Raw genomic sequence first — 25,647 nt, 5'->3', positions numbered from 1 at the left:
ATTTGTAAAGGCCTTCCTAAGGCCAGTTATACATGTTCTTTCTTATATTATCTCCTCAGCCCTCTATCTTTCATATTTCTTCAAGTTTCAGAAAGATAAACCACATAGACCTTACTGCTTCTCTCCTGCCAACAGAGTTTTGCAACTGCAATCTGTTCAGGCTTGAAATTTCATTTCAAAGCAGTAGTGCTCAGGGAGGTAGAAACCATCTTTATATATTACACTAATATTCTGTGCATGTATGAATACATGCACACCATTCTTGGGGATCAAATCCAGGAGAATTCTATGATCAAGCTACACCCCCATACTTTTATTTTGAAACAAGGTCTTGCTAAGTTAACTCATGCTGGCCTTGAACCTGCAATTCTCCAGTCTCAACTTCTCAGATATTGGGAATACAGCTACATGCCATATGATTACATTCTTGAGCCATTACTCTCATAGGACCAGAAATGTCCTGCAGGCATATCATAACTCTAATTTAATCACCCCAATCTATATGTATACAATGTCTAGACTAGAGTTAGATAAAAAATTGGTTCCTACTGCTGGTTGGACCTAGGGACTCTACAGTGTCATAATTTGTAGCCTGAAGTAGTTATTTCTAACTCCAATAACACTAACTTTCCTCATTAATTCCAGTCACTGCTACTTACTGCTTCCATTTATATGTAATAAAAGACAAAAAGACATGATTACATTGCTTGCAGGTGAGGAGGCTAAAAAAAGAAAAAAGAAACAGTTTTACTGGTGGGGGATTGTCTAAACAATCTCTTTGACCTCCAAATTCTTTTGCTAAAGAATACTACCATTAGTGCCTTGCAACTGTACTTCATAGTGATGTTCTATGTTATACAAACATACATGCACACAGCTCTTGTGTGTTTCCCTCCACATTCCACTCCGTCCCACCTTCCTACCTACACATACATGTTAGTGAAACTGGTACAAATACCTTCATATATTATAGCCATAGTATTATTTGAATTGTATCCTTCCTAATTCCTTTGTTTTTCGCTCCCTTAATCCACTTCCACTATTCTACAGATCTCTCCCCATATTATTTAGTGTTCTTTATGGTTTCTATTTTCTAGCTTCCATATGAGAGAAAAGATAACCCTTAACTTTCTAAGACTGGCTGATCTCAGCATAATCTCTAGTTCCATCCATTTTCTTGCAAATGACATGATTTTGTTCTTTATGGCCGAATATAATTCCACTGTATAAATATTTATTTTCTTTATCTATAATTTGAAATCAGGTATTGTGATGCCTCCAGCATGATTCTTATTGTTCAGAACTGCTTTGTCTATTTAGGGTCTTTTGTTTCTCCATATGAATTTTAGGACTATTTTTTCTAGCTCTGTGAAGGTCACTGGTATTTTGATATAGACTGCTTTAATCTACAGATTGCTTTAGGCAGCATGGCCATTTTGATAATCCAAAAATATGGGAGGTCTTTCATCTTTTAAGATCTTCTATTTCTTCAGTGTTTTTAATTTTTGTTGTAGAAGTCTTTTACTTCCTTGATAAGATTTATCACTAAAAGAAAAAAAAATTTTTTTGAGGCTACTGTGAATGCAAGTGTTTGCCTGATTTTCAGTAGATTCTTGGTTGGTGCATAGAAATGCTATTCATTTTTCTAAGCTGATTTTGTATCAGGCTATTTTGAACTTGTTTATCAGTTTTAGAAGTCTTCTGGTTGACTTTTATGAGCCTTCTAAGCATAGGATTGCATCATCTCTAAATAGAGGTAATTCGCTGGGTGTGGCAGCCGCACACTTGTAATCCCCGAGCTTGGGAGGCGGAGACAGGAGGATTGCGCTGGTTTGAAGCCAGCCTTGCTGGCTTAAGAGACCCTGTTTCCAAATAAAAATATAAAAAATAGGTGTCTGGGAGTATAGGCTGGAGGTAGAAGGGTTTCCAGGAACCCCAGTACCACCGAAATAAATAAATAAATAAATAAATAAATAAATAAATAAATAAATATCATTCCACTTCTTCCTTTCCCTATTCATGTCCTTTAATGCTGCCTTATTGCTCTGGCAATTGAAGAGGAAGTGCATCATTGAAGAGGAGTGTATCCTTGTATTGTCCCTGATTTTAGAAAAATACTGTGTTTATCCCAATTAGGTATGATATGTGTTTGGGTTTATCCCATTCATGCTAAAAAAACACTAAAGAAGATATGGACAGAAGAAACTTACCTGACCTCCAAATTTCTTGCTGAGATTTAACTGCTAAATTAAAAAGTACGTATTAAATGCACTGTAATAATGCACATGCTAATTATTTAGTGTTTCCCATTCATCAATGCTCAATGTTATCTTTCTTCACAATATGGGGAGAAATCAATCAGATCACCAAATTGTGTATAACAGTTCTGATTAAAACATGCCTCTAAACCAAACTTACTTTATTTTAAATCAAGTAAGAAAGTCTTAAAAACTTACGGTTTTCTCCATCAACAATCAAGATTCTTGATACTTACTTTGTTTACTTGATTTTGTAGGGATTGTTAATTCTTTTGTTTCTTTCAATGATATCTTTTTCCCGGCTATTTCATTATAAATGGCTGACAGATACTCTTCAGGAAGGTCTTTACTGTCATTGATACCTCTATTCATTTTAATGTACTGCTCCTTTGTCATTTTGTTTTTAACCTAGATGTAAAAAAACCATTATAATTCCTAAAATTAACAGAAAAACTTCATTCATTTAAGAATCTAAATACTAATCCAGACATGGTGGTGCAAGCTTGTAATCCTAGCATTTGGGAGGCTGAGAGAGGAGGATTGCAGTTTGTGGACATCCTCAGATACTTAATAAGGTCCTCTGCAACTCAGTGAGACCCTGTTTCCAAATAAAATATAGGAAAAAAAATAGGGCTGGGGGCGTAGCTTGAAGGTAGAATGCCTCTGGGTTCCATCTTCAGTCCCACAAAAATAAAAAATAAAAAATTGAATACTTATATTTTATTAAAACTCTGCGGGCCAAAGTGGGAAATGTTCAATGATAGAAGGAAGTCACAGAAAATGAAGGTTAGAAAAGACTCATTGTGGCATATTCTAATTTAACTTGCTCTGATGTGGATATGAGTAATTTTAATAATAAAGGAGGGAGATTGGATAATTAAGTTGTTTTTGCCAAGATGTAAGAACTTTAGCAGTCTTTAAAAAAAGTCACAAAATTATTATAAATATAAAATAAAAAATATTCAAATCTTATTTCAGTAGATCACTAACATGTTGATAATGAATTATAAAGAGATTTTCTAGAACAATGGATGCAAAAATACCTACAGCTGAAATTTATTTTAAGTCAATAGTCTGAGTCATCATGGCAAATGAATGAAATTAGGTGATCTGGGCAATATATACTTGGAATGATTTGTCTTATTTAGGCATACCCTGAACAAGAACTGTGGAGTATAACTTTATAACTCATGAGATGGCAACTCCATCACCAAAACTGGGAATTAACATAGCAAAATGTTCATATTTCCAGACAGACAAATCCAGAAGTCTGATGGTGTATTTAAAGAGATATTTTTATTGATATATTCCTACCATGTTCCATAAAAGAATTTAAAGCAATTCTAAAAAAAAAGGCTCTTGTAAATGTACATGTAAATACATAAAACAATAATCAAGCAAGTCATCAGAAGTTTGCAAAAATAATTATAGAGGATTGAGAAAATTCACAGGATACAACTGGGACATATAAACTTATTAAGTTCACATTACTTTGCATACAGAATTTTTCTAATGTATTAGAAAGATGTATTGTAGGAAAAGCATTCTTTCTAATGTATTAGAAAGATTAGCAGGTATGCTTTTCCTACAAAAATGTAAACATTACCACGGGACTTAACTGTTTAAAGGAATAAAGCTCTATAATATTAAAACTTTAAAAACTCATCTTGAGTCATGGCACTAAAAAATATGAAAGTAAACAAGCCATTTGAACTAAAGTTCTGATGATTACTTAAAAAAAAAGGAGGATAAGCCCAGAAAGAGTAAAATAAAAGACCATACAACAAGTGCTGTCAGTATGAAGTAAAGGAAATTAAAATCACCTGGAAAGCCAAGCGTGGTGGCGCATGCTTGTAATACCTGTGCTTGGGAGGCTGAGGCAGAAAGGTAGCACAGGTTCGAAGCCAGCCTCAGTTACTGAGTGAGGCTCTCAGTAACATAGTGAGACCCTTTTTCCAAATAAAATATAAAATAGGTTTGGGAGTATAGCCCGGAGGTAGAAAGCTCCAGGGTTCCACCCCCAGTACCACACACACACACCCCCCCCACACACTCACCTGGAAATTTTGAGTATACCAAAATGTTTTAGCATTGTGCCAATCAAAGAAGTCTTCACAAAAATCTGAAGTGACAGTTAAGTGTCTGTGCTTTTGGGTATGGGCACTTAGAAAGTAGGAATAGAGAATTCATTGCTTTCATGTACCTAAAATAAAGCACCTGGTATACTTCTGCTCTGGTGGTGTTATAGAAGCACTGTAAAATATGATTCTACTTCTCTTCTCTGGACATATGGAACTCTACTCTTGATTTTTATGCTTAAATGTTTAAATTAAGCTGGGCCTAGTTGAGTGTTTAAATCATGTAAAAATGGTTGATACCTACCTAGTAAATATTAACATAAACACAAAATAAAATGTGTTCTAAATATATCTCAAATTTTTATAAAAAACGTTACTGACTCTCATTATATAAAAAGTAGCCCAACTGGTGAATAAGGTCCATAACTACCTTGTTAAACTTCATCTATATTTGAACTTTGAAAACAAGAGAAAGATTAGTTTTATGGAATTTCTTTAATTTAGCTATGTTCTTTAAAAACTATGTAACTTTTTATTTATTTATTTATTTATTTTGGTGGTACTGGGGTTCCTGGAAGCCCTTCTACCTCCAGGCTACACTCCCAGACCTATTTTTACATTTTTTTTTTTTTTTTGGAAACAGGGTTTCCTAAGCCAGAGCGCACGACTGGCTTCGAACCTGCGCGATCCTCCTGTCTCTGCCTCCCAAGCGCAGGGATTACAAGCCTGCGCCACCACGCCCAGCAAAACTATGTAACTTATTATAAATAAGTTGGGACCTATATAAATAAATAAGATGGAACCTCTATAAAAAAATTGGGACCAAGGATATAAATTTGATTTTCTAATAGGCAACTTAGCTTCAAAGGAAGCCAAAAGCTCTTCTCTGGCTGCAGGCTGCTCACCAGCACATGATGCTAAGTCTGAGGAACTATAGGAAAAAAAGCAGTCACCACTGCTAGGCTAGAACCCCAAGGACGTTTCATGGACAAAAGTTAACAGTGTCTGAATATAAGACAAGATAATTCTCTCTGACTAGTTATGTATTCAGAATATTTTTAATCGTGGGTACTTATGCATAGGAAGATATGATATGGCTGCATGATACTGCATGTATGTTTAAGAAACCAAATGCCGTGTGTGTGTGTGTATGTGTGTGTGTGTGTGTTACTGGGAATGGAACCCAGGGGCATTCTGCCTCTGAGCTACACCCCCAGCCCTACTTCTTATCCTTTATTTTGAAACAGAGTCTCACTTAGTTGCAAAGGGCCTAAGTAAGTAGCTGAGGCTGTCCATGAAATGCAATCCTCCTGTCTCAGCCTCCCAAATGCTGGGATTACAGGCTTGTACCACCATGCTGGCTTACCAAATGCCTTTAAAAAATAATTTGTAAAAAAAAAAATGGTAAGTTTCCATTATGATTTCTATTTATTTGGATTGAAAAATCAGACCGAATACCTTGATATGTAAACTATAATTAAATAAATCTGTGACACTCACAGGACTCAATTTTGGTGTTTAAAATAGGAATAATGCCGGGCGTGGTGGCGCACACTTGTATTCCCTGCGCTTGGGAGGCAGAGACAGAAGGATTGTGCAGGTTCGAAGCCAGTCGCGCTGGCTTAAGAGACCCTGTTTCCAAATAAAAATATAAAAATAGGTCTGGGAATGTAGCCCAGAGGTAGAAGGGCTTCCAGGAACCCCGGTACCATAAAAAAACAAAACAAAACAAACAAACCCCCCCCCCCAAAACAGGAATAACTTCATATAAAAACTCTCTGGTATGTTAGTATATACTTTTCATATCAACACAACTTTAAGCATCTCGAAATGCACACAAAAATCCCTATACTGCCAAATTTAATTTCAAACCGCAAATAAACCATAATTGTTCTTAATTATATACAAACAATATGTACATTATTCAATTTGCACCCTAAGAATATTATCAGATGTCTACCCCCAGACATACCAAGAAATTCTTGCAAATAATTTAAAGGTCATTTTTTTTTTTTCCAGTACTGGGGGTGGAACCCAGGGGCATTCTACCTCCAAGCTACACCCCCTGCCCTATTTTTTTAATCTTTTTTTTTTTTTTTTTTTTTTTTAAATAGGGTCTCACTGAGTTGTGAAGGGCCCAACTAGCTGAGGCTGTCTGTGAACCATGATCCTCTGGTCTCCACCTCCCGAATGCTGGGATTTCAAGCATGTGCCACTACGCCCAGCTATTTAAAGGTAATTTTACCTAAGGATATCAAAGCATGGTTCTAGAAGCTAAACAAAATGGATAATAATATTTAAGAGGAAAATATGAGACTTATGAAACAAAATTTTAATGTAGCTAGGGGAGGTAATGCACACCTATAATCCCTATACTTGGGAGAATGAGACAGGAGAATAAGATTTTTTTTTTTTTTTTTTTTTTTTTTTTTTTTTGCGGGTCTGGAGGTGGAACCCAGGGGCATTCGACCTCCGATCTACACCTCCTGCCCTATTTTTTATTCTTGATTTTGAAACTGGGTCTCACTGAGTTGCAGAAGGCCTCACTAAGTAGCTGAGGCTGTCTGCGAACTGCGATCCTCAGGTCTCAGACTCCGGAATGCTGGGATTACAAGCGTGCGCCACCACGACCGGCTGAGAATCAGATTTGAGGACAGCCTCAGCAAGTAGTGAGATTCACATCAACCTAGTGAGAAATTTTAAATTTTAAAATTTTTATTAGTATTTTAGGCATAATGATATTATGGACATGATTAAATGAAGTATTTCTGTTTTAGAGATCCATACTGAAAAAAATCCAGATGAAATGATATATGATATCTGAGTTTACTGTAGAGGCCGGGTGATGAATACCATATTAATTTCTCTTCTGCTCTAGTCTGAAACATTTAAGGGAAAAAAAAAGGTCTACATATAGTGTTTTTTCCATGTTGTGACAAGTATACACAAAAGATCTACAAACATCTTTTCAGATTAAAATTTATTTTAAGCTGCATATAACTCAATTATGAGACTGACAAACAGACATGTTTTACAGATACATAAAAGTTTAATTAAAATTATTAGTAGAAGTTGCTTTTATAAAATGTTTACCACCTCTAATTAAATACATCAATTTAGTAATTGGCTTAATTACATAAGATTAAAATCTAAACTAGTACTTATCTACTCAATTCAAAAAATGTATTATTTTTTTAAAGTTTTACTTATTTTAAAGCTGACATAGAAAAAACATACCTGTGGACTGTGAAGGTCTGTGGTCAACATGATAATTGAGTAAGCCAAAACATAAGCAGTGTCTGCACTAGCAAAAAGGGTTTGTCTGGAAAAATAAATGTTATCATTTATAAACTTTCACTGTTTTACAGTTTCATTTAAACAAATCATCTCAAGCCCCAAAATGCTTCTAATTTTCTTTCTTAGAATTTATGATATATCTCACATTACAAATTTTTATGGCTGTCTTATCACTTCCAGATAGTAGGCAATGGAAATTCTCTGAGGGAAGGGGATTACATTCTATTGTCTCTGAATCCCTGATGCTCCCTAGCACACTGGACATGGACATAGTTCACAACTGAGAAACATTTGAATCTTATTTACCCTTGGTTGCATTCTAGGTATCTAGCAGCAAATTTTTCCATTAGTCGATCAATTTTTTGAGCTTCCCCTGGAAGACGGAATCCTTCAAGAAACATTCGAAGTGCTGAAACGAAGTCCTTTCCTGAAAAGTCGTGTTGGTCCACATATGCATACATGACTTCTTTGTTAAACTTATCATTATCTCCCAGGAATTCACCCACTTGAGTCTAAATCAAAAACATAGAAATTGATATTCTAATAGCATGTTATATATACCATATAGCCACCTAAAAATCAGTAAAATCCTTAAAAACCACAGGTTTTGACTACAAGGTTAACAGTTTAGAACATCAAGTTAAATGCACCGAGTTTTTTTTTTTTAAAAAAAAACACAAGATACTCTGTCTTTAGAAAATTTAAAAAGCAAAATTTGTTTCCTTACATAAATATGCATATATATAATGCTATTCTTTAGGTTTTATCTGCATTATTTAGGAAAGCATTTTAAAGGGGTCATAGTATATATTATTAACTTAAAAAGAAATCTTACAGAAAAATGAAATAAAATGTTATCTTACAGAGTCTAATCTTTCTTCTTGATGTAAGAATTGAGCGATATCTTCAGGTGTAGTGCCAAGCATCCCTTGTTCTTGGAGGTACTGTATTCCTCTCTTTGGTTTTTTATTAAATCTAGATAATGTTAAAGTTAATAGGAACATTAAAAAAAGAAACCCATTTGTTTTACCTGAAAAAAGACCTTAAACTATAGTTATTTTCCTAATAGCACTTAGAAAACAGGAATTTGTTTAATATAATCAATACTTAAATGTAAAATTAAAAAAAGTTACACCATACCAAGTTCTCTAGTTCTCTGTTTTTTGTTTTTTTTTTTTTGTTTGTTTGTTTTGGTGGTACTGGGGTTCCTGGAAGCCCTTCTACTTCTGGGCTACACTCCCAGACCTATTTTTACATTTTTATTTGGAAACAGGGTCTCCTAAGCCAGCGCACGCGGCTGGTTTCGAACCTGCGCGATCCTCCTGTCTCAGCCTCCCAAGCGCGGGGATTACAAGCGTGAGCCACCACGCCCGGCGTCTCTGTTTTTTTTTTTTTCCCCCTTCTTCTTCTTCTTAGAAAAAGTCTCAATTGGGCATGGTGGCACACACTTGTAATCCCAGTATTTCAGAGGCTGAGACAGGAGGATCGCAGGTTTACAGTTAGTCTCAGCTACTTGTGAGACCCTATGCAACTTGGTGAGACCTTTTTTCAAAATAAAGAATAACAGCCAGGCAGAGTGGCCCAACTTGTAATCCCAGCATTTGGGAGGCTGAGACAGGAGGATCACAGTTCGTGGACAGCCTCAGCTACTTACTGAGGCCCTTTGTAGCTCAGTGAGACCCTGTTTCAAATAAAAGAATAAAATAATAGGGCTGGGGTGTAGCTCAAGAGGTAGAATAATTGGGTTCTATCCCCAGTACCATGAAATAAAGGAAGGAAGGAAGGAAAGAAGGAAGGAAGGGAGGGAGGGAGAGAGGGAGGAAGGGAAGGAGGGAGGGAAGTCTCAAGTGGAAGGCCTTCTTTATCACTGATATAGATTATTTCAGACTTTTTGTTGCAGTATGGTATATTTTGATCTATATCAATAGTCAAATGGAGAATTAAGAGACCATGTCACACTGTAGATGAACTTGAAGTACGAATGTACTATTTACTTACTTATTTATTGTAGTACTGGGGATGGAACCCAGAGGCATTCTACCTCAGAGCTACACCCCAGCCCTATGTTTTATTCTTTATTTTGAAACAGGGTCTCACTGAGTTGCAAATGGCCTAAGTAGTAGCTGAGGCTGTCCGCGAACATGATCCTCCTGTCTCAGCCTCCCAAATGCTGCGATTACAAGCGTGCACCACCATGACCAGCTTAAGTAAGGATGTACTTAAAAATTTTTTTCTTTTAATCTCCAACTGGCCTTTGCTTATTTGTCCAAACTGATTAGACTGTCATACAAAACCTTACTCAATAGAGTTTCAGTTTATCTTTCACTGTCCCCCTCTCATCTGTTCCCATTTATATTCAAAAAGTATAATGTAGTTGGAGAAACTCTATTTACAGGGAACTCTCCATCATGCTTAAAGAACCAAATAAAACATCATTTATAAATCACTTATTTTCTATATTATTTTTGTGTCTCATTACCTGTCACTCGGGCTACTACAAGAGTTCTTAAATGATCACCCTATCTTTTGTTTTACCCATATTCTAGCCCATTCTCAGTCTGCTAGCAAAGATCTCGCTAAAACAGAAATCTGATATTGCTGTTCCTCTGCTTAAAACCCTTCAACAGAATGTCAGTGCCAAGACAGACAAGACAAAACCCTTTTAGCTGGAGAATGAGGCCTCCTGTTATCCAGATCCCGGCTCAATGCTTTCATCCCACCTCTTGCTCTACACTCTGCCCCGTGGTGCTAAAAAAGAGCACTCAAATGTCCTGCTTCTCCTCTGGGGCTAGGACATATGCCATTCCCTTTGTCCAGAATGTTGCTCCCTGTTCTGTCCTAATGATTCCCTGTTAAGTTCTAATTCAGCCACAGCAACATATATTAATAAAAACAAAACAATTTTCAATGAGTTGAGCACAATCCTTACTTTTTAAAAGCTCTAATTCTAGCCGGGAGTGGTGCCGCACGCTTGTAATCCCCGCGCTTGGAAGGCTGAGACAGGAGGATCGCGCAGGTTCGAAGCCAGCCTCAGCTACTTAGTGAGGCTTTCAGCAACTTAGTGAGACCCTGTTTCCAAATAAAATAAAAAATAGGTCTGGGAGTATAGCCCGGAGGTAGAAAGCCTCTGGGTTCCACCCCCAGTACCACCAAAAAAAAAAAAAAAAAAAAAAAAACAACAACAAAAACTCTAATTCTAATAGACCAAACACAATTTAAAAAATTCAACAAACAAGATGTATTCACAAAGTGAGCACATAACACAGAAGAGGGTGTGACCTATAACTGAGATGGTCACGATATATATTTCCTAGAGGGGGGGGCTCTGGAACTGAGTTTTGAAGAATGGTTCCTTCCTTCATGTATGCATGCATTCATTCATTCATTTTTGCAGGACTGGTGATTTAACCCAGGGGTACTCTACCTCTGAGCTCCATCCCCAGCCAAATTTTTTATTCTTATTTTGAAACAGGGTCTCACTAAGTTGCCGAGGCTGGCTGCAAACCTGTGCTCCTTCTGTCTCAGCATCCTAAATACTGGGGTTACAAGTGTGCACCACAACGTATGGCCCTCCATCTTTTAAAAGCAGTAAAAAAAAAAAAAAAATCCTGGAGAGGATGAAACCATACTCATACACAAAAGCATAATACAGCATTATACAATAATAAATAAATAGCTCTAAATTGCTGAAACAATGAGGTGAGAAAGAAAAGTGGCAAGGAATGAAGTGCTGAGTTCAGCAGTTCTAAATTCTGACAGTATTGCTTTCAGAATTGGCTTTATTTTCTAAGAGGAAGAGAAAGGAAAAACAGAAGCCAACTTTCATTTAAGAAAGATTATTCCAGTGAACTGTGAGAAAAGCCTAGAGAATGAAGACAACATAACTCCATGAAAACATTCTCGTTATGGTTGCACGAAGTCAAAAGCAAGTCTAGTGGCTAGGGAGACTGCACACTGAACCCCTGCAACTACTCCTTCTCACTCCTCACATTGAATAGTTATCATATTTTCACAGCACTTTTATAATACTCTGTTAATATAGAACTTACACAGTTGTCTTTTTAAAAAATATTTTGATCATACTTATACTATTATCTTAACATTAGGAACCAGTGCCTTCATGATGCTTGGCACCTAATATGCATTAACTGTTTATCATACTAGAAAGTGAGCTCCTTACAAAAAAAAGGCTAATTCATCTAGTGCCCCTGGGATGTTACATAATTTATGGATCAGATAGGACTTTAACAAATATAGAATAAGCAATTAGGAAGGAAGAAGTATTAATAGTTATTTCCTGAGTCAATTTTTAAAGATTTTATAATTTTATAACAAAGAATACATGCATACTTTTATCACTTTCTTGTCCAATTTTTTTCATACTAAACTCCATTTTGTCCCATCATCTGAGATGTGGAACATCTATTAAAAACTGAAACCAGGCAACAAATATATCACTTGTGGTAACTTTGAAATAATTATTATAAGCCAGGCATGGTGGTACACGCTTGTAATCCCAGTGCTTGGGAATCTGAGACAGGAGGATCACACAGGTCTATTATAAGCCAGGCATGGTGGTACATGCTTGTAATCCCAGTGCTTGGGAATCTGAGACAGGAGGATCACACAGGTCGAAGCCAGCCTCAGCTACTGAATGAGGCTCTCAGCAACTTAGTGAGACCCTGTTTCAAAATAGTGTAAAATAGCACCAAAAAAAAAAAAAAAGATTATGTTTTTAAAAGTTCTATTCCTTTGAGACAATTAATGAATGATTAGAGTGTTTCAACATATTTTTTAAATTCACTATGAATATGGCATAAGCTACTTAAAGTTACTTTTACCAAATGTTCAACAAAATTATTACATACATAACTGATATGTAATTAAGAAATGCATTCATGCAGCTGAGAGTGCAGTGGTGTAGGCTTGTATCCCAGTTCTTGGAAGGCTGAGACAGGAGGAGCGAAGGTTCACAACCAGCCTTAGTAACTTAGTGAGAATCTGTTTCAACGTAAAAAATAAAAATGACTAGGGGTGTTGCTTGAAGGTAAACTGCCACCAGCATTCAATCCCCTAGTGCCACAAAAAGATAATAATAATAAAAAAAGAAACAAAGAGAAGCATTCATGCAAGTATTTTCCAAAAGCAGGTTGTCATCTTTTTTCAAGGAATATACTGTATTTCAAATATTGAAAATGGCAATGCTATTAATAAGACACTGGGGCAATGTATATTACAAAGTACTGTGAAGTGTACTATACAGCTACCTGATAAACTCTAATGTGTTGCTACTTATGGCTATTTATTAACAAACTGTAACCTATGTTTTTGTTCTCCAGAGAAAGTATCAGAGAGAATACTTATTCTGAATGTTTGGAAAAAAAATAAAGACTTCACTGGAGTCTTCCAGGCTGGTAGAGATTTCTGAAGCAATACTGACACCTGATACATACAATATATTCTATTCTGCATAAAGTAATAATAACTTTGAAGTACTTATGATACTGATGAGTTAAAAACATTTTTAGCAATTCATGTTTTCAGTTTATCTTAAGCTATTCTCAACAAGAAACTACTGGTCAAATAATGAAGATTTGAATATATGTATCATCAAAAATGCAATATTGAGAAATCATTTCCAGGAGCTGAGAAGTATACATTTTTGTAACAATAATGAATGGCAAGATAATACTGAAGATAAAATTCATCCTCTAATAAAAATTCAAAAGTCATGCATGAGTCAGGCATGCAAGCCACACCTGTAATCCCAGTACTTGGAATACTGAGATAGGAAGATGGCAAGTTTGAGGCTAACCTTGGCAACTTAGTAAGACTCAGCAACATAGTGAAATCCTCCTTCAAAATAAAATATAAATAGGGCTGGGTGTAGCTCAGAGGTAAAACACACTGGATTCAACTGCTAGTACCAAAAACAAAAATAAGTAATGTATAGAAATTTGGTATATTCGAAGAATGCTTAACAATAGATGAAATAATCATCATGTATTACAGGTACAATTTGCTGAAATAATTTATAAGAGGTCAAAATTTGGTTATATATTCTAGACACTGTATGGCATATCAGGATATTGCTGTAACTGACTTGTGTGGTAAAAATAGTGTTCAATAAAGACCCAGTTAGGATCTTTCACTTGGAGGAAAACAGTTCTACGAATGCTATGGTAGAAAATCCATAATTATACTCTTTTTTTCCAACAATCTATTCACTGGTTATGATTTGCTGATATACCTTTGAAATATTGAATTCCAAGCTAATAGCCTTATGAAGGAAAACTAAAGTATCCTCTAAAACTGCCAAAACTGATGAAAAAACAAGAGGGTTGTATTATTACAGATTCAATTCAAATAATGAAATTTTCATTGTAAAATGGCTAGAAAATAAATGTTATTATTGAAAAAAATACAATATACTGGGACTACTTGGTAGTGCTCAATGGTGGATAAAAGAAAGAGTAGAGTCAATATTCTCCAACCAAAGATAGTAGACATTTATAACAAATTCAGTGGTGATGTGAATAAACATGATTAATTTCCAAATATTCCATTTCTTTTTATTGATTTTTATATTTTTATTTTTTGTAGGATTGGGGATGGAATCCAGAGTCATTTTACCTACGAGCTACAACCCCAGCCTTATTTTTCATTCTTTAGTTTTTAAATAGGGTCTTACTAAGTTGCAGAGGGCCTAACTAGCTGCGGCTGTCCATGAACCACAATCCTCCAGTCTCAAGTGTGCACCGCCATGCCTAGCTCAAATATTTCATTTATATTAATGATAAAAAAAGTTATTGGTCTTTGTTCACTTGAATAACTGGTATGAATATTGTAAATATATGGATTATTTACACAAATTTGTGAACAAAGACAAGAAGGATCTCATAAATTTACGCCGGGCGTGGTGGCGCACGCTTGTAATCCCCGCGCTTGGGAGGCAGAAACAGGAGGATCGCGCTGGCTTAGGAGACCCTGTTTCCAAATAAAAAAATGTAAAAATAGGTCTGGGAGTGTAGCCCGGAGGTAGAAGGGCTTCCAGGAACCCCAGTACCACCAAAAAAAAAAAAAAAAAAAAAAAAAAAAGTACTGCTTTAAGTATCAGAAAGAAATTCTTCAAACAAGTAGTAGTAAAACAAATAAATATATGAGTTGGGGGGTTACTAGGCCTTGAAGTCAAGGATGTTCTACCTCCATGCTACACCATCAGCCCTTCTTATTTTTTTGTCTTGAAATAGAGTTACATTAACTGGGCGTAGTGCTGCACGCTTGCAATCCCAGTATTTCGAAGGCTAAGACCAGAGGATAGCAGTTCACGGACAGCCTCAGCTACTGAGTGTGGCCCCCCACAACTTAATGAGACCCTGTTTCAAAATAAAGAATAAAAAAGAGGGCAGGGGGTGTAGCTTGAAGGTCGAATGCACCTGGGTTCTATCCCCAGACCTGCAATCAATCAATCAATCAATCAATCAATAGGGTTACATTAGGCTAAGTTGCTGAGGCTAGCCTTGAGCCTGCAATCCTCCTGTCACAACCTACCAAGTACAGGATTACAGGGAGGTGTGCCCCACCACTCCTGCTGAGAGTTTTTAAAATACTCTGTAGTAGATAGGCTTATCCCCCCCCTCCCCTAACACCCCCCCCTCAGTTCTGGGAATAAAACCCAGGTATCTGCACATGCTAGGCAAGCACTCTACCACAACCACAGCTGGACCCATGGTTAAAGTCCACCAGTATCATTTTTTCATATTCCATCTCTTTGAAAGAAGAGAGGATAGTATGAAGAAAAAAGGCAGCATGGTGGTATTCACACACCAAATTGTCCAAAAGCATGTTGATACCACAAAACTTGGCATGAAAACTGATTCACAAGATCAAGGTCTGATATAGTAAGCCACATTGGAAAGGGAGATGACCGGCTGGGCGTGGTGGTGTACGCTTGTAATCTCAGCATTCAGGAGGTGGAGACTGGAGGATCGTGGTTCATGGACAGCCTCAGCAACTTAGCAAGGCCCTTCACAACTCACTGAGACCCTGTTTCAAAAAAGAAAAGGAATGAAAAATAGGACCAGAAGTGTAGCTTGGAGGTAGAGTGCCTCTGGGTTCCATACCCAGTACCGCAAAAAAGGGGGGTGGAGATGATCATCTCATTAACTTCTAAAAATGAAATTAATAAAGAGTCTATCACTAATACGAACAGTTACTGATCATCTCATTAACTTCTAAACATAAATAACAAGAATCTATCACTAATAAGAACAGTATCCTTGTAAACCAACTGGAGGAAATATAAAACCTACAAAGGCACAATGCTACCTCTAATATAAGTTTCACACTTTAATCTTTTGAACTGTCATCTACTTTAGGAAATATAATAATTTCATAACTGAAAAAAATGAACAATGAGAGACTGAAGAGATGATGTTCACCAAAGCACATGATATTTCAGGTGCAATGATGCAACACCTGTGATCCCAGTACTTGGGAGGCTGCAACAGGAGGGTCTCTGGTGAGAGTGAGGCTCTCATCAACCCAGCGAGAACTTGTTTCAAAATAAAAATAAAATAGGGCTGGGTACAGCTTAGAGGTAGAATCCTTTGGGATCAATCCTCAATACAGGAGTGAGAGAGGGAAGAAAGGAAGGGAGAGAGAGAGGGAGGGAGAGTGAGGAGAGGGGAGGGGAGAGGAAAGAAGTGGAGTGGAGGGAGGAAGGGGGGAGAAAGCACAAAATATATGGTACAAAACCAATCTATATGACAAGAAGGGCTGGGCATTTCAGTCTGTCTGGGATAGACTATAATGAAGAGGGGGAAGCTAAGTAAGGAGTCATTAGAATTCTTGGAACTAAAACTATTCACCTGCCTGGCATGGTGGCTCATGCTTGTAATCCCAGCATTCCAGAAATTGAGACCAGAGGATCGTGGTTCGCGGACAGCCTCAGCTAATTAGTGAGGCCCTCTGCAACTTAGTGAGACTCTGCCTCAAAATAAAGAATAAAAAATAAGGCAGGGGGTGTAGCTCAGAGGTTGAATACCCCTGGTGCAAAAAAAAAAAAAAAAAAAAAAAAGAATCACCATTTTACTCATTTGAAAGTTGTTTATAACAAAGGAATAAAAACTAATGAGAAGATATAGAAAAACCCAGGGTAGAGGTAACACATTTCTGACAGAATATTCTATAACATTCCTCCTTAAAATTTGACACTTACAAATCTATTCCTTGTTCTATTATTTCTTTTTGTTGCTTTAGGACCTCAAATTGTTCTGGATTATCAGTGCCAGACATCTGTGTACTGTAGCTGCCTATGCCTGATGATGATGTTGACTCCAGGGAGTTTAAACTTCCGTATCTGTTTATTGTCTCAGGGTGTTTGATTTCATTTGTCTCTTGTTCTGAGGGTTTTTCCTGACCTGTAAGAAGAAAAACTGATGAAGTATATTAAAGTAATCCCCTTCTTATCTGCAAGGAATATATTCAAAGATCCCCCAGAGAATGCCTAAAGCTATGAATAGTACTGAATTTTAAATGTTTGTTTCTATACCCAAGTACTATGAAACTTAATTTATAAAGCATGAAGAGTAAATTAACAGAAATAATTAACAAAACAGAACAATTACAAATACACTCCAAGTTCCTCAAAAATATCTTGTACTACAGACAACTTAGCAACCTCAGCATATCTTTCTTAAAATATCTATTTGTACTGGACTATTTATTTATTTGGTGGTACTGGGGATGGAACCCAGGGGCATTCTACCTCTGAGCTACATACACCCCAACCCTATTTTTTATTCTTTAGTTTGAAACAGGGTCTCACTGAGTTGCAAAGGGATTCACTATAAGTAACTGAGGTTGTCTTCAAACTGCAATCCTGTCAGCCTCCCAAATGCTGGGATTACAACCGTGCACCACCATGCCCAGCTTGTACTGGACTTCAATAACCTCAGCATATAATTTTTTCTTTCATACTAAGTCAGAGCTTTCCCCTGTTCACATAACAGCTTCTTTTTGGTATATTCCAATTGCCAGCATCATTACTCTGTAGGCTTTGGGGCCATTATTAAGTAAAATAAGGGTTTGATGAAGCCAGGCATGGTGGTGCACGCTTATAATCTCAGCATATGGAAAGCTGAGACAGGAGGATCACTGTTCACTGACTGCCTCAGCTACTTAGTGAGGTCATTTGCCACTCAGTGAGATCCTGTTTCCAAATAAAATATAGAAAAAAAAAAAAGGCCTGGGGTTGTAGCTCGAAGGTAGAATGCCCCTGGGTTCCAAAAAAGGATTAAATGAATTTTTAAGCATTTTAATACCACTTCAATTGATCTGATAACTGAGAAGGCACCTAAGGGACTAGTGGGCAGGTTGCATATATGGCATGGATACTCTGGAAATAGGGATGATTTAATGTCTCAGGCAGAATGAAGTGGGATGGGAGAAGATTTCATCACACTACTAAAATCAGTGGACACCTTAAAATCTATGAACTGTTTATTTCTGAAACTTCCCATTTAATATTTTCAGATTGGAGTTTACCACAGAGAACTGAAACCAAGGAAAGTAAAAACATTGAAAAGGGACCACTAGAGCCAGAGGTGGTGGCGTACACTTGTAATTCCAGTATTTTGAAGGCTGAGACAGGAAAATTCCAAGTTCACAGCCAGCCTCAGCTACTTAATGAGGCCCTCTACAACTTAGTGAGACCCTGTTTCAAAATAAGTAGTAAAAAAATAGGGCTGGGGATGAAGCTCATAGTTATCACTCCCCTGAGTTCAATCCCCAGTACTGCAAAAAATAAAAAAAAGAAAAGGGAACAACACTGTTGTATTCTATCAAAGGAAGATGTGAAAGAAAAATAAATTTTTAATAAGGTGAGGTATTTTGATGTTGCTTAAGTAACTGCTATAAAGTATTAAAGGTGCAATAATAAATATTTTAATATTAAAACATGGTATAATTTTTATGTGTACAGTTTGCATCCTTGGGAAATGTTCTTTTTTGCAGCTAAAGTGCTTTATAACCACCAGATTCTTGCTTTAAGTTCATGTCTCATGTGGAAGAATTTTAGTTTTCTCGCATAGGACTCATAGCTAAAACAACACTAGTGTAGCCCTGAGAATCTGTTTCAAACAAAGGTGAATTTTATATATTTCTTTTTAAAACAAAACTATATAAATATGCCTTATTTCATATACTATATAAAATATTGCTATAGTTAATTTGAAAATTAACTAAATTCACACCGGCATAGTGGTGAACTCCTGTAACACCAGCTACTCGGGAGACCAAAGCAGGAGGATTTCAAGCACAAGGTCAGCCTGGGGAACTTAGCAAGATCTTACCTAAAAATAAAATAAGAAAAATAACTACATTGGAAACAAGGGACTTCTGGGAAGATGGCAACTGAGAAAAGCGGCATTTACAAGTCCTGTTAAAACTCGATTTCTGCCGGGCGTGGTGGCGCACGCTTGTAATCCCCGCACTTGGGAGGCGGAGACAGGAGGATTGCGCAGGTTCGAAGCCAGCCGCGCGCGCTGGCTTAGGAGACCCTGTTTCTAAATAAAAAATATAAAATAGGTCTGGGAGTGTAGCCCGGAGGTAGAAGGGCTTCCAGGAACCCCAGTACAACCAAAAAAAAAAAAAAAAACCTCGATTTCTATTGCCACAAAATCAGTGCTTTTCATAGCCAAAAAACACTAGCAACAGAGAAATAAAAAATGTAAACACAAGGAACGGAGAAAAAAAGACTTGAAAAACAACCAGAGACCAGAAAAGAAATCAACCCTGCAATGCAGCAGTGGAGCCGCGCCTGCACCATCTTCCCTCAGAGCACCAGGCTCCAGAGAGGAAAGGTAAACAAGGAGCTGAAGGGAGCAGCTGTGAATCATTCAGGTGAAATTCAGCAGTTCTTTCAGCGCAAAGAATGCCTAAAACCCCCAGTGGCCAAGCTCATCACGCCTTCCAGGGACTCAGAACAGAGCTCAAAACCAGAAAAGAAATATGTCAGCCTCACGGCCGAGGGCGTGACAGCGACGCCATATTGCCAGCAGCAACAGCGAGTTCACCACGCCTGTGACAGCTCCAGATCAGTGGGCACAATAACTATAAGTGAAATTGTGACCCCCTAAAGGAGAAATCCCTGTACTGCACTCCCAGGGACTTGCGCAGTTTTGATAATCTCCTTGGGCCTGAGACTTAGCAGTCCAACCCAGTGAAGGAGTAGCAGTGGCAGAGATACCACACCCTAGTTGTAGCTCCCCGTGGGAAAACGCCCAACCTGGCACTCCCATGGTCTTGTGCAGCCTCGATTAACTCCCTGGGTCTGAGACTTGGTGATACAACCCAGTAAAGGAGTAATGGCAGCTGAGATTACCACAAACTTGAGATCCAGAGCACCCTAAGTGAAGACGTAGTGACCCAGGGAAGGCACAAAATTCTGAAATCATGGGAAAAGAGGAACAACAATAGAGCAATGAATGCCCACAACCCCATATTATCAGAACCTGATAACACAGAAATTCAGAGATCTCCAGAAGATCAAATCAGGAGTATAACTGTAGAAATAATACAGGACCTTTGAAAAGAATTTAGAGATTCTAAAAGAAATAAACGATGAGATCATTGAGGTAAAGGCCTCAATTCAAAGTATAAACAATTGATTAGACCACATGGAGGACAGAATCTCGCTCCTAGAAGATGATCACTCCAAAAACGAATGCATAATTTATAACTTAGAAAAAAAAATCAGACAGCAGAAATCTGACATTGAAGAAATATGGGCCCATTTTAAGAAAGCTAACCTAAGAATAAATGGAATAGAGGAGGGAAAAGAAGGTGAACCAAAGGGATCAATAATCTCTTCAAAGAAATAATAGAAAAATTTCCAAACATAGAGCAAGAGGTTGATATACAGGTCCAGGAAACTCATAGAACTCCCATTAGACAGGATCAGAGAAGAGGTTCCCCACGCTACATAATTGTCAAAATGACCAATGTAGAAGCCAAGCAGAGAATCTTAAAGGCAACAAAAACAAAAGGCTAAGTGACATTCAGAGGCAAACCAATTAGAATCTCTCGAGACTTCCCATACCAAGTCATGAAAGCCAGAAGGCCTTGGAGTAACATATTCCAAACTCTGAAAGAAAACAACTTCCAGCCAAAAATGACCTACCCAGCAAAACTTTCTATCAAATTAGATGGGGAAATAAGAAGCTTCCATGACAAACAGAAACTGAAGGAATTTATGTCTTCAAAACCAGCACTAGAGAAAATACTCAATATACACCAGAACCAGAGAAATAAGATTTTCCATCCAGCAGACAACTTAGATTGGTTATCTTTAGAGGTTCATTATTTATGTTAGTCTTTTACCTACTTCTAAATTGTATTGTTTGCTTTTATTGTTGCTAATTTTTAGGATTTCTATTTGGAATATTAATATACCTTCAGATATAGCATTTGGAAATATTTTATCCCATCCTATTAGTAACTTTTAACTCTGTTTACATTGTCTTTGGATGTACAATTTTTTTTTTAGGAAGTTTGTTTATTCTTTTGTTGCATGTGCCTTTGAAATCATATCCAAGAAATCACTGCCAATTTCAATGTTGTGAAGTTTTAGGACCCAGGTTTTCTTCTAAAAGTTTATAATCTTAAGATTTACATTTAGGTCTTTTATCTATTTTGAGTTAATATTTGTATATGGTGTTAGGTAAGGGTCCACTTTTATTCTTTTTCATGTAATTATTATTTTTCAACAATATTTAGTGAAAAATTATCATTTCCTTCACCAAATGTTCTTGGAAACCTTGTCAAAAATGACCATATATGGAAGAATTTATTTCTAGGCTTTTTATTTTACTCCACTGTTTATATATCTGCCTTTATAGCAGTACTACACTGTTTCAATTATTGTAGCTCTTTAAGGTTCGCAATCAGAAAATGTACATCTTCTAGCTTTGTTCTTTTTCGAGATTGTTTTGAGTATGTAGAGTTCATATTTCATGTTAGGATAGATTTTTTCTGAAAAATAAATAAATAAATGTATGATAGTTTCACCTTAAAAAGTATCCTCTGGGGCGGGCGTGGTGGCACACGCTTGTAATCCCCGCGCTTGGGAGGCGGAGACAGGAGGATGGCGCTGGTTGGGAGCCAGCCTTGCTGGCTTAAGAGACTCTGTTTCCACATAAAAATGTTAAAAAATAGGTCTGGGAGTGTAGCCCGTGGGAGTGTATACCAGAGGTAGAAGGGCTTCCAGGAACCCCAGTACCACCAAAAAAAAAAAAAAAAAAAAAAAAAAAAATCCTCTGGTAAGAAAGAAAGCAAAAAGAAATATTGAAATGTTATCTCTAAGTGATCAAAAGCTTGATATCAAACAAATGAATTTGTTATGTGACATTAACATTGTTAATTTTGGATAAATTACTATAATATTAGATGTCAACCACTAAGCCAAGCATGGGAAGGAGGGATGATGAGGGAACGGGGTGGGGATCAGGTAGGGGCTAACTGGGCGTTGTGTGCATGTATGTCTACACAAGTTTTTTTTTAATCCCATTATGATGTATGAATACAGTGCACCAATAAAAAAAAAATTTTTAATTTAAAAAAATAGTAATTAAAAAAAATAAAAAGTAAATTAGAAACAACTTTAAAGCTAGTTATTTGAATAACAAAGAATATTTTTCATCAGCTAAGTGAATAAATACGTCACAAACCTATTTAATGGCATCTGCAACTATCCTCCAAAGTATCATTTACTTAAAATAACGAATTATTATAGAACTTAAAACATCACCTTACCAAGAGTCGTCTGAGAGTTGGGATTCACATACTGATCCTTACTCCATTCAACCATACACTTTAAAATTGACACCAAGCATTCTAAACCTTTCTTCCGCAGACTCAACTCCTAGAAAACAATTCATACGTTGAATAAAAACAAAAAGATCTTTTAAGGAAAATGCATGCCTCTTCCATGGCAAAGTTTAAATTTGAAAGTGCTTTTAAAGTTCCTACCTGAACATTACTCATACCAAGTTCTTGACTGCCCCTTCCTTGAGCAATTTTTGATAGATCATTTACTAGCCTTTCAAATATATTTGCTGCATTTAAGTCACAGTCATAGTTTACATAAATATCCACTACACTCTGAGCATCTGTAACAATATAACATATTAATTTTAACAAAATGCCACTAGTATGTGAATATATTTGGCATTTGAAATATTTTATTAATATACAATAAAAAAGAATAATTTCAAATACCTGCACAAATCCTTGTCAGTGTCTGAATAACCATCCATTTATGATCAAATGAGCTTGTAGAAGTTTCCAAAATGTATAGAAATATTTCTTTAAAGAATACCTGTGATTAAGAAAAAAATGTTTAGAATTCAGTTGTATGTTCATTTTTAAAATGTATATATCAAAGATATAGAGCAGACATTAGGTCCCAGGCTTCTCTGGACTTCACCTCATTTGAGTTCTTTCTCTAAAATATCAGGTGTAGAGTAACCTGGGTGGGTGACTTAACCCTGTTCTTCTAATATCAGCACAATACAATGTTGACTTTTATTTACTATCACACAGTTGATAGAACTGAAGTATGAAAAGATCTAAAATTCATCTAGTTGATAATCTCTTGAACATAATTATAAAACTAATTCATGCTTCCTTTCTTAATCCTCTCAAAGAAAATAATCTATATTATGTTTATTAGTTACATTTTTCAGACATTCTAATACTGGGCAGGCTTAACTGTTCCTAGATTTAAATGTAACTGAAATTCAAACAATGAAAAGGGCCTGATTCTTATAGATTGCCTTATTTTTCTGATTACTCACAAAAGTGAAAATCTTAATTGCCTGAAAAGTACATACATACTATTTGTCATTATTCTTTACACCAGATAATATTAAGCACAACGAACTTAACTAATAAAAAAAAAATTTCTACATAACAGCTAAGTACTTTCAAGTTCAAATTTATTTGGAAGTGACTGTGACTAAAGAAAGAATACACATTAGCATTCATGGAACACATGTTATGAATCCATAGATAATCACATTAATAATATAAGATGACTGACATTCTCTCCTCCCAAGGATTAAGTATTCCTTTGGCTTTCACAAAACTCAACACATTTCTTAACTGCTTAATAAGAGTACTTCCTATGGACTGTGTGTGTGTGTGTGTGTGTGTGTGTGTGTGTGTGTGTGTGTGTGTCTGGGGATAGAACCCATGGCATTTGACCTCTGACCTACACCTCCTGCTCTATTTATTTTTTTCATGAAATGGGTCAATAAGTTAAAACAAATGTGTTTAGTCTGGCCCTAGCTGCTTAATAAATGAACTGCAAGGTATTTCTTTCTTTTTTGTGGTACAGGGAATTGAACCCAGAGGCATTCTACCTCTGAACTACACCCCAAGCCCAACTGATTTATTTAGAAACAGGGCCTTGCTTAGTTGCCAAGGCTGACTTGAAACCTGCCATCCTTCTGTCTCAGCCTCCCAAGTACTAGAATTACAAGCCTGTGCCACCAAGCCCAGATCTAGATATTTTAAGTGCACCATGAAAAAATTAAGGCTCTAATGCTAAAAATTAGAAAGTTTGGAACTCTGATTTATAAATAAATAACAGATTTGGAGACAGAAAAAAAATTTTAGCAACTATCTATGATTTATTTAATTGAACTGATATGCAAAATCTTTTCACTGTAATATAACATGCTGGGGATCTTAAAAAAAAATCAAACTTTTAATGATTTCCAAAGCACACAGAATGTATATATTATGATAATAGCTCTATCATACTCACACTATGGACTGTAAACTCTAAAAAAATTGAAATCAGGCCTCTCTTGCTGAGCACTGTGTCCACAATGCAAGGCAAGTAAGCATTCACTGTTGTCATATAATAAATGTATGCCTTAAAAGTTGTAAGTAAACTGGAACTTTCTGAAATAGGTATGAATTTAATGCACAAGGAAAAATTCACATTACAGAGACTCTGAAGTGAGTATTCCCATAAATAAATCTTCATAGTCAATTCAACATGGATCAAAGTCTTGGAAATAAGACCAGAGATCTTGAAGCTCCTTGAAAAGGGCATAGGTCCAACACTGCAACACATAGGCAAAGGTAAAATTTTTCTCAACAAGACCCCAAAACCATAAGAAATTAAAAGAAGGATCAATAAGTGGGATTTCAATAAACTAAAGAGCTTTTGACAGCAAAGGAAACTATCAAGAACATCAATAGAGAGCCAACAGAATGGGAGAGAATTTTTGCCACCTACTCCTCCCACAGAGGACTAATATCTAGAATATACAGAGAACTCAAGAAACTCACCACTAAAAAAACAAATAACCCAATCCAAAAATGGGCAAGTGAACTAAATAGACACTTCACAAAGGAACAAATTCAAATGGCCAATAAATGTATGAAAAAATGTTCAACATAATTAGCAATCAGAGACATGCAAATCAAAACTACCCTGAGATTTCACCTAACTCCAACTAGAATGGCAATCATTCAAAACACAAACAACAACAAATCCTAGCAAGGATGTGGAGAAGTGGAAACTCTAATACATTGTTGGTGGGATTGCAAATTAGTGCAACCACTTTGGAAAACAGCATGTAGGATTCTCAGAAGAATCGGAACGAACCTATCATATGATCCAGCAATACCACTTCCTGGTATCTACCCAAAAGAATGGAAATCAAACTACCAAACTAATGCATGCGTATCGATGTTCATAGCTGCATAATTCACAACTCCCAAACTACGGAACCAGTCAAGATATCTATCAACAGATGAATGGATTACAAAACTATGGAATATGTACACAATGGGATTTTACTCAGCCATAAAGAAGAATAAAATGAAGTCATTTACAGGGAAATGAATGGAACTGAAAAATATTATGCTAAATGAGATTAGTCAGTCACAAAAAATAAGAAATTGAATGCTCTCCCTACTATGTGGAATATAGGGAG

The 25,647-nt window shown here is 36.4% G+C and overlaps 1 protein-coding gene across 5 annotated transcripts in view; it reads right to left on the bottom strand.

Annotated features, from left to right (window-relative positions):
• The window catches only part of ARFGEF1 (ARF guanine nucleotide exchange factor 1), a gene marked incomplete at both ends in the record, with an annotated part of 145,610 nt that overhangs the window by 60,403 nt on the left and 59,560 nt on the right, over nt 1–25,647 (bottom strand). For all 5 annotated transcript variants that reach the window (XM_080694651.1, XM_080694654.1, XM_080694653.1 and 2 more), the window contains 8 exons: nt 2,495–2,666; nt 7,574–7,658; nt 7,940–8,145; nt 8,497–8,608; nt 16,854–17,050; nt 22,443–22,556; nt 22,664–22,803; nt 22,913–23,012. In XM_080694651.1, the coding sequence (XP_080550777.1) occupies nt 2,495–2,666; nt 7,574–7,658; nt 7,940–8,145; nt 8,497–8,608; nt 16,854–17,050; nt 22,443–22,556; nt 22,664–22,803; nt 22,913–23,012 (1,126 nt within the window). The remainder of the gene's footprint in view (nt 1–2,494; nt 2,667–7,573; nt 7,659–7,939; nt 8,146–8,496; nt 8,609–16,853; nt 17,051–22,442; nt 22,557–22,663; nt 22,804–22,912; nt 23,013–25,647) is intronic.

The sequence above is a fragment of the Muscardinus avellanarius genome, assembly GCF_963383645.1.
Source record: "Muscardinus avellanarius genome assembly, chromosome: 4".
NCBI classification, from domain to species: Eukaryota; Metazoa; Chordata; class Mammalia; order Rodentia; family Gliridae; genus Muscardinus; species Muscardinus avellanarius.
The sequence above is the reverse complement of the archived record's forward strand: the minus strand, read 5'-3'. Positions and strand labels throughout refer to the sequence as shown.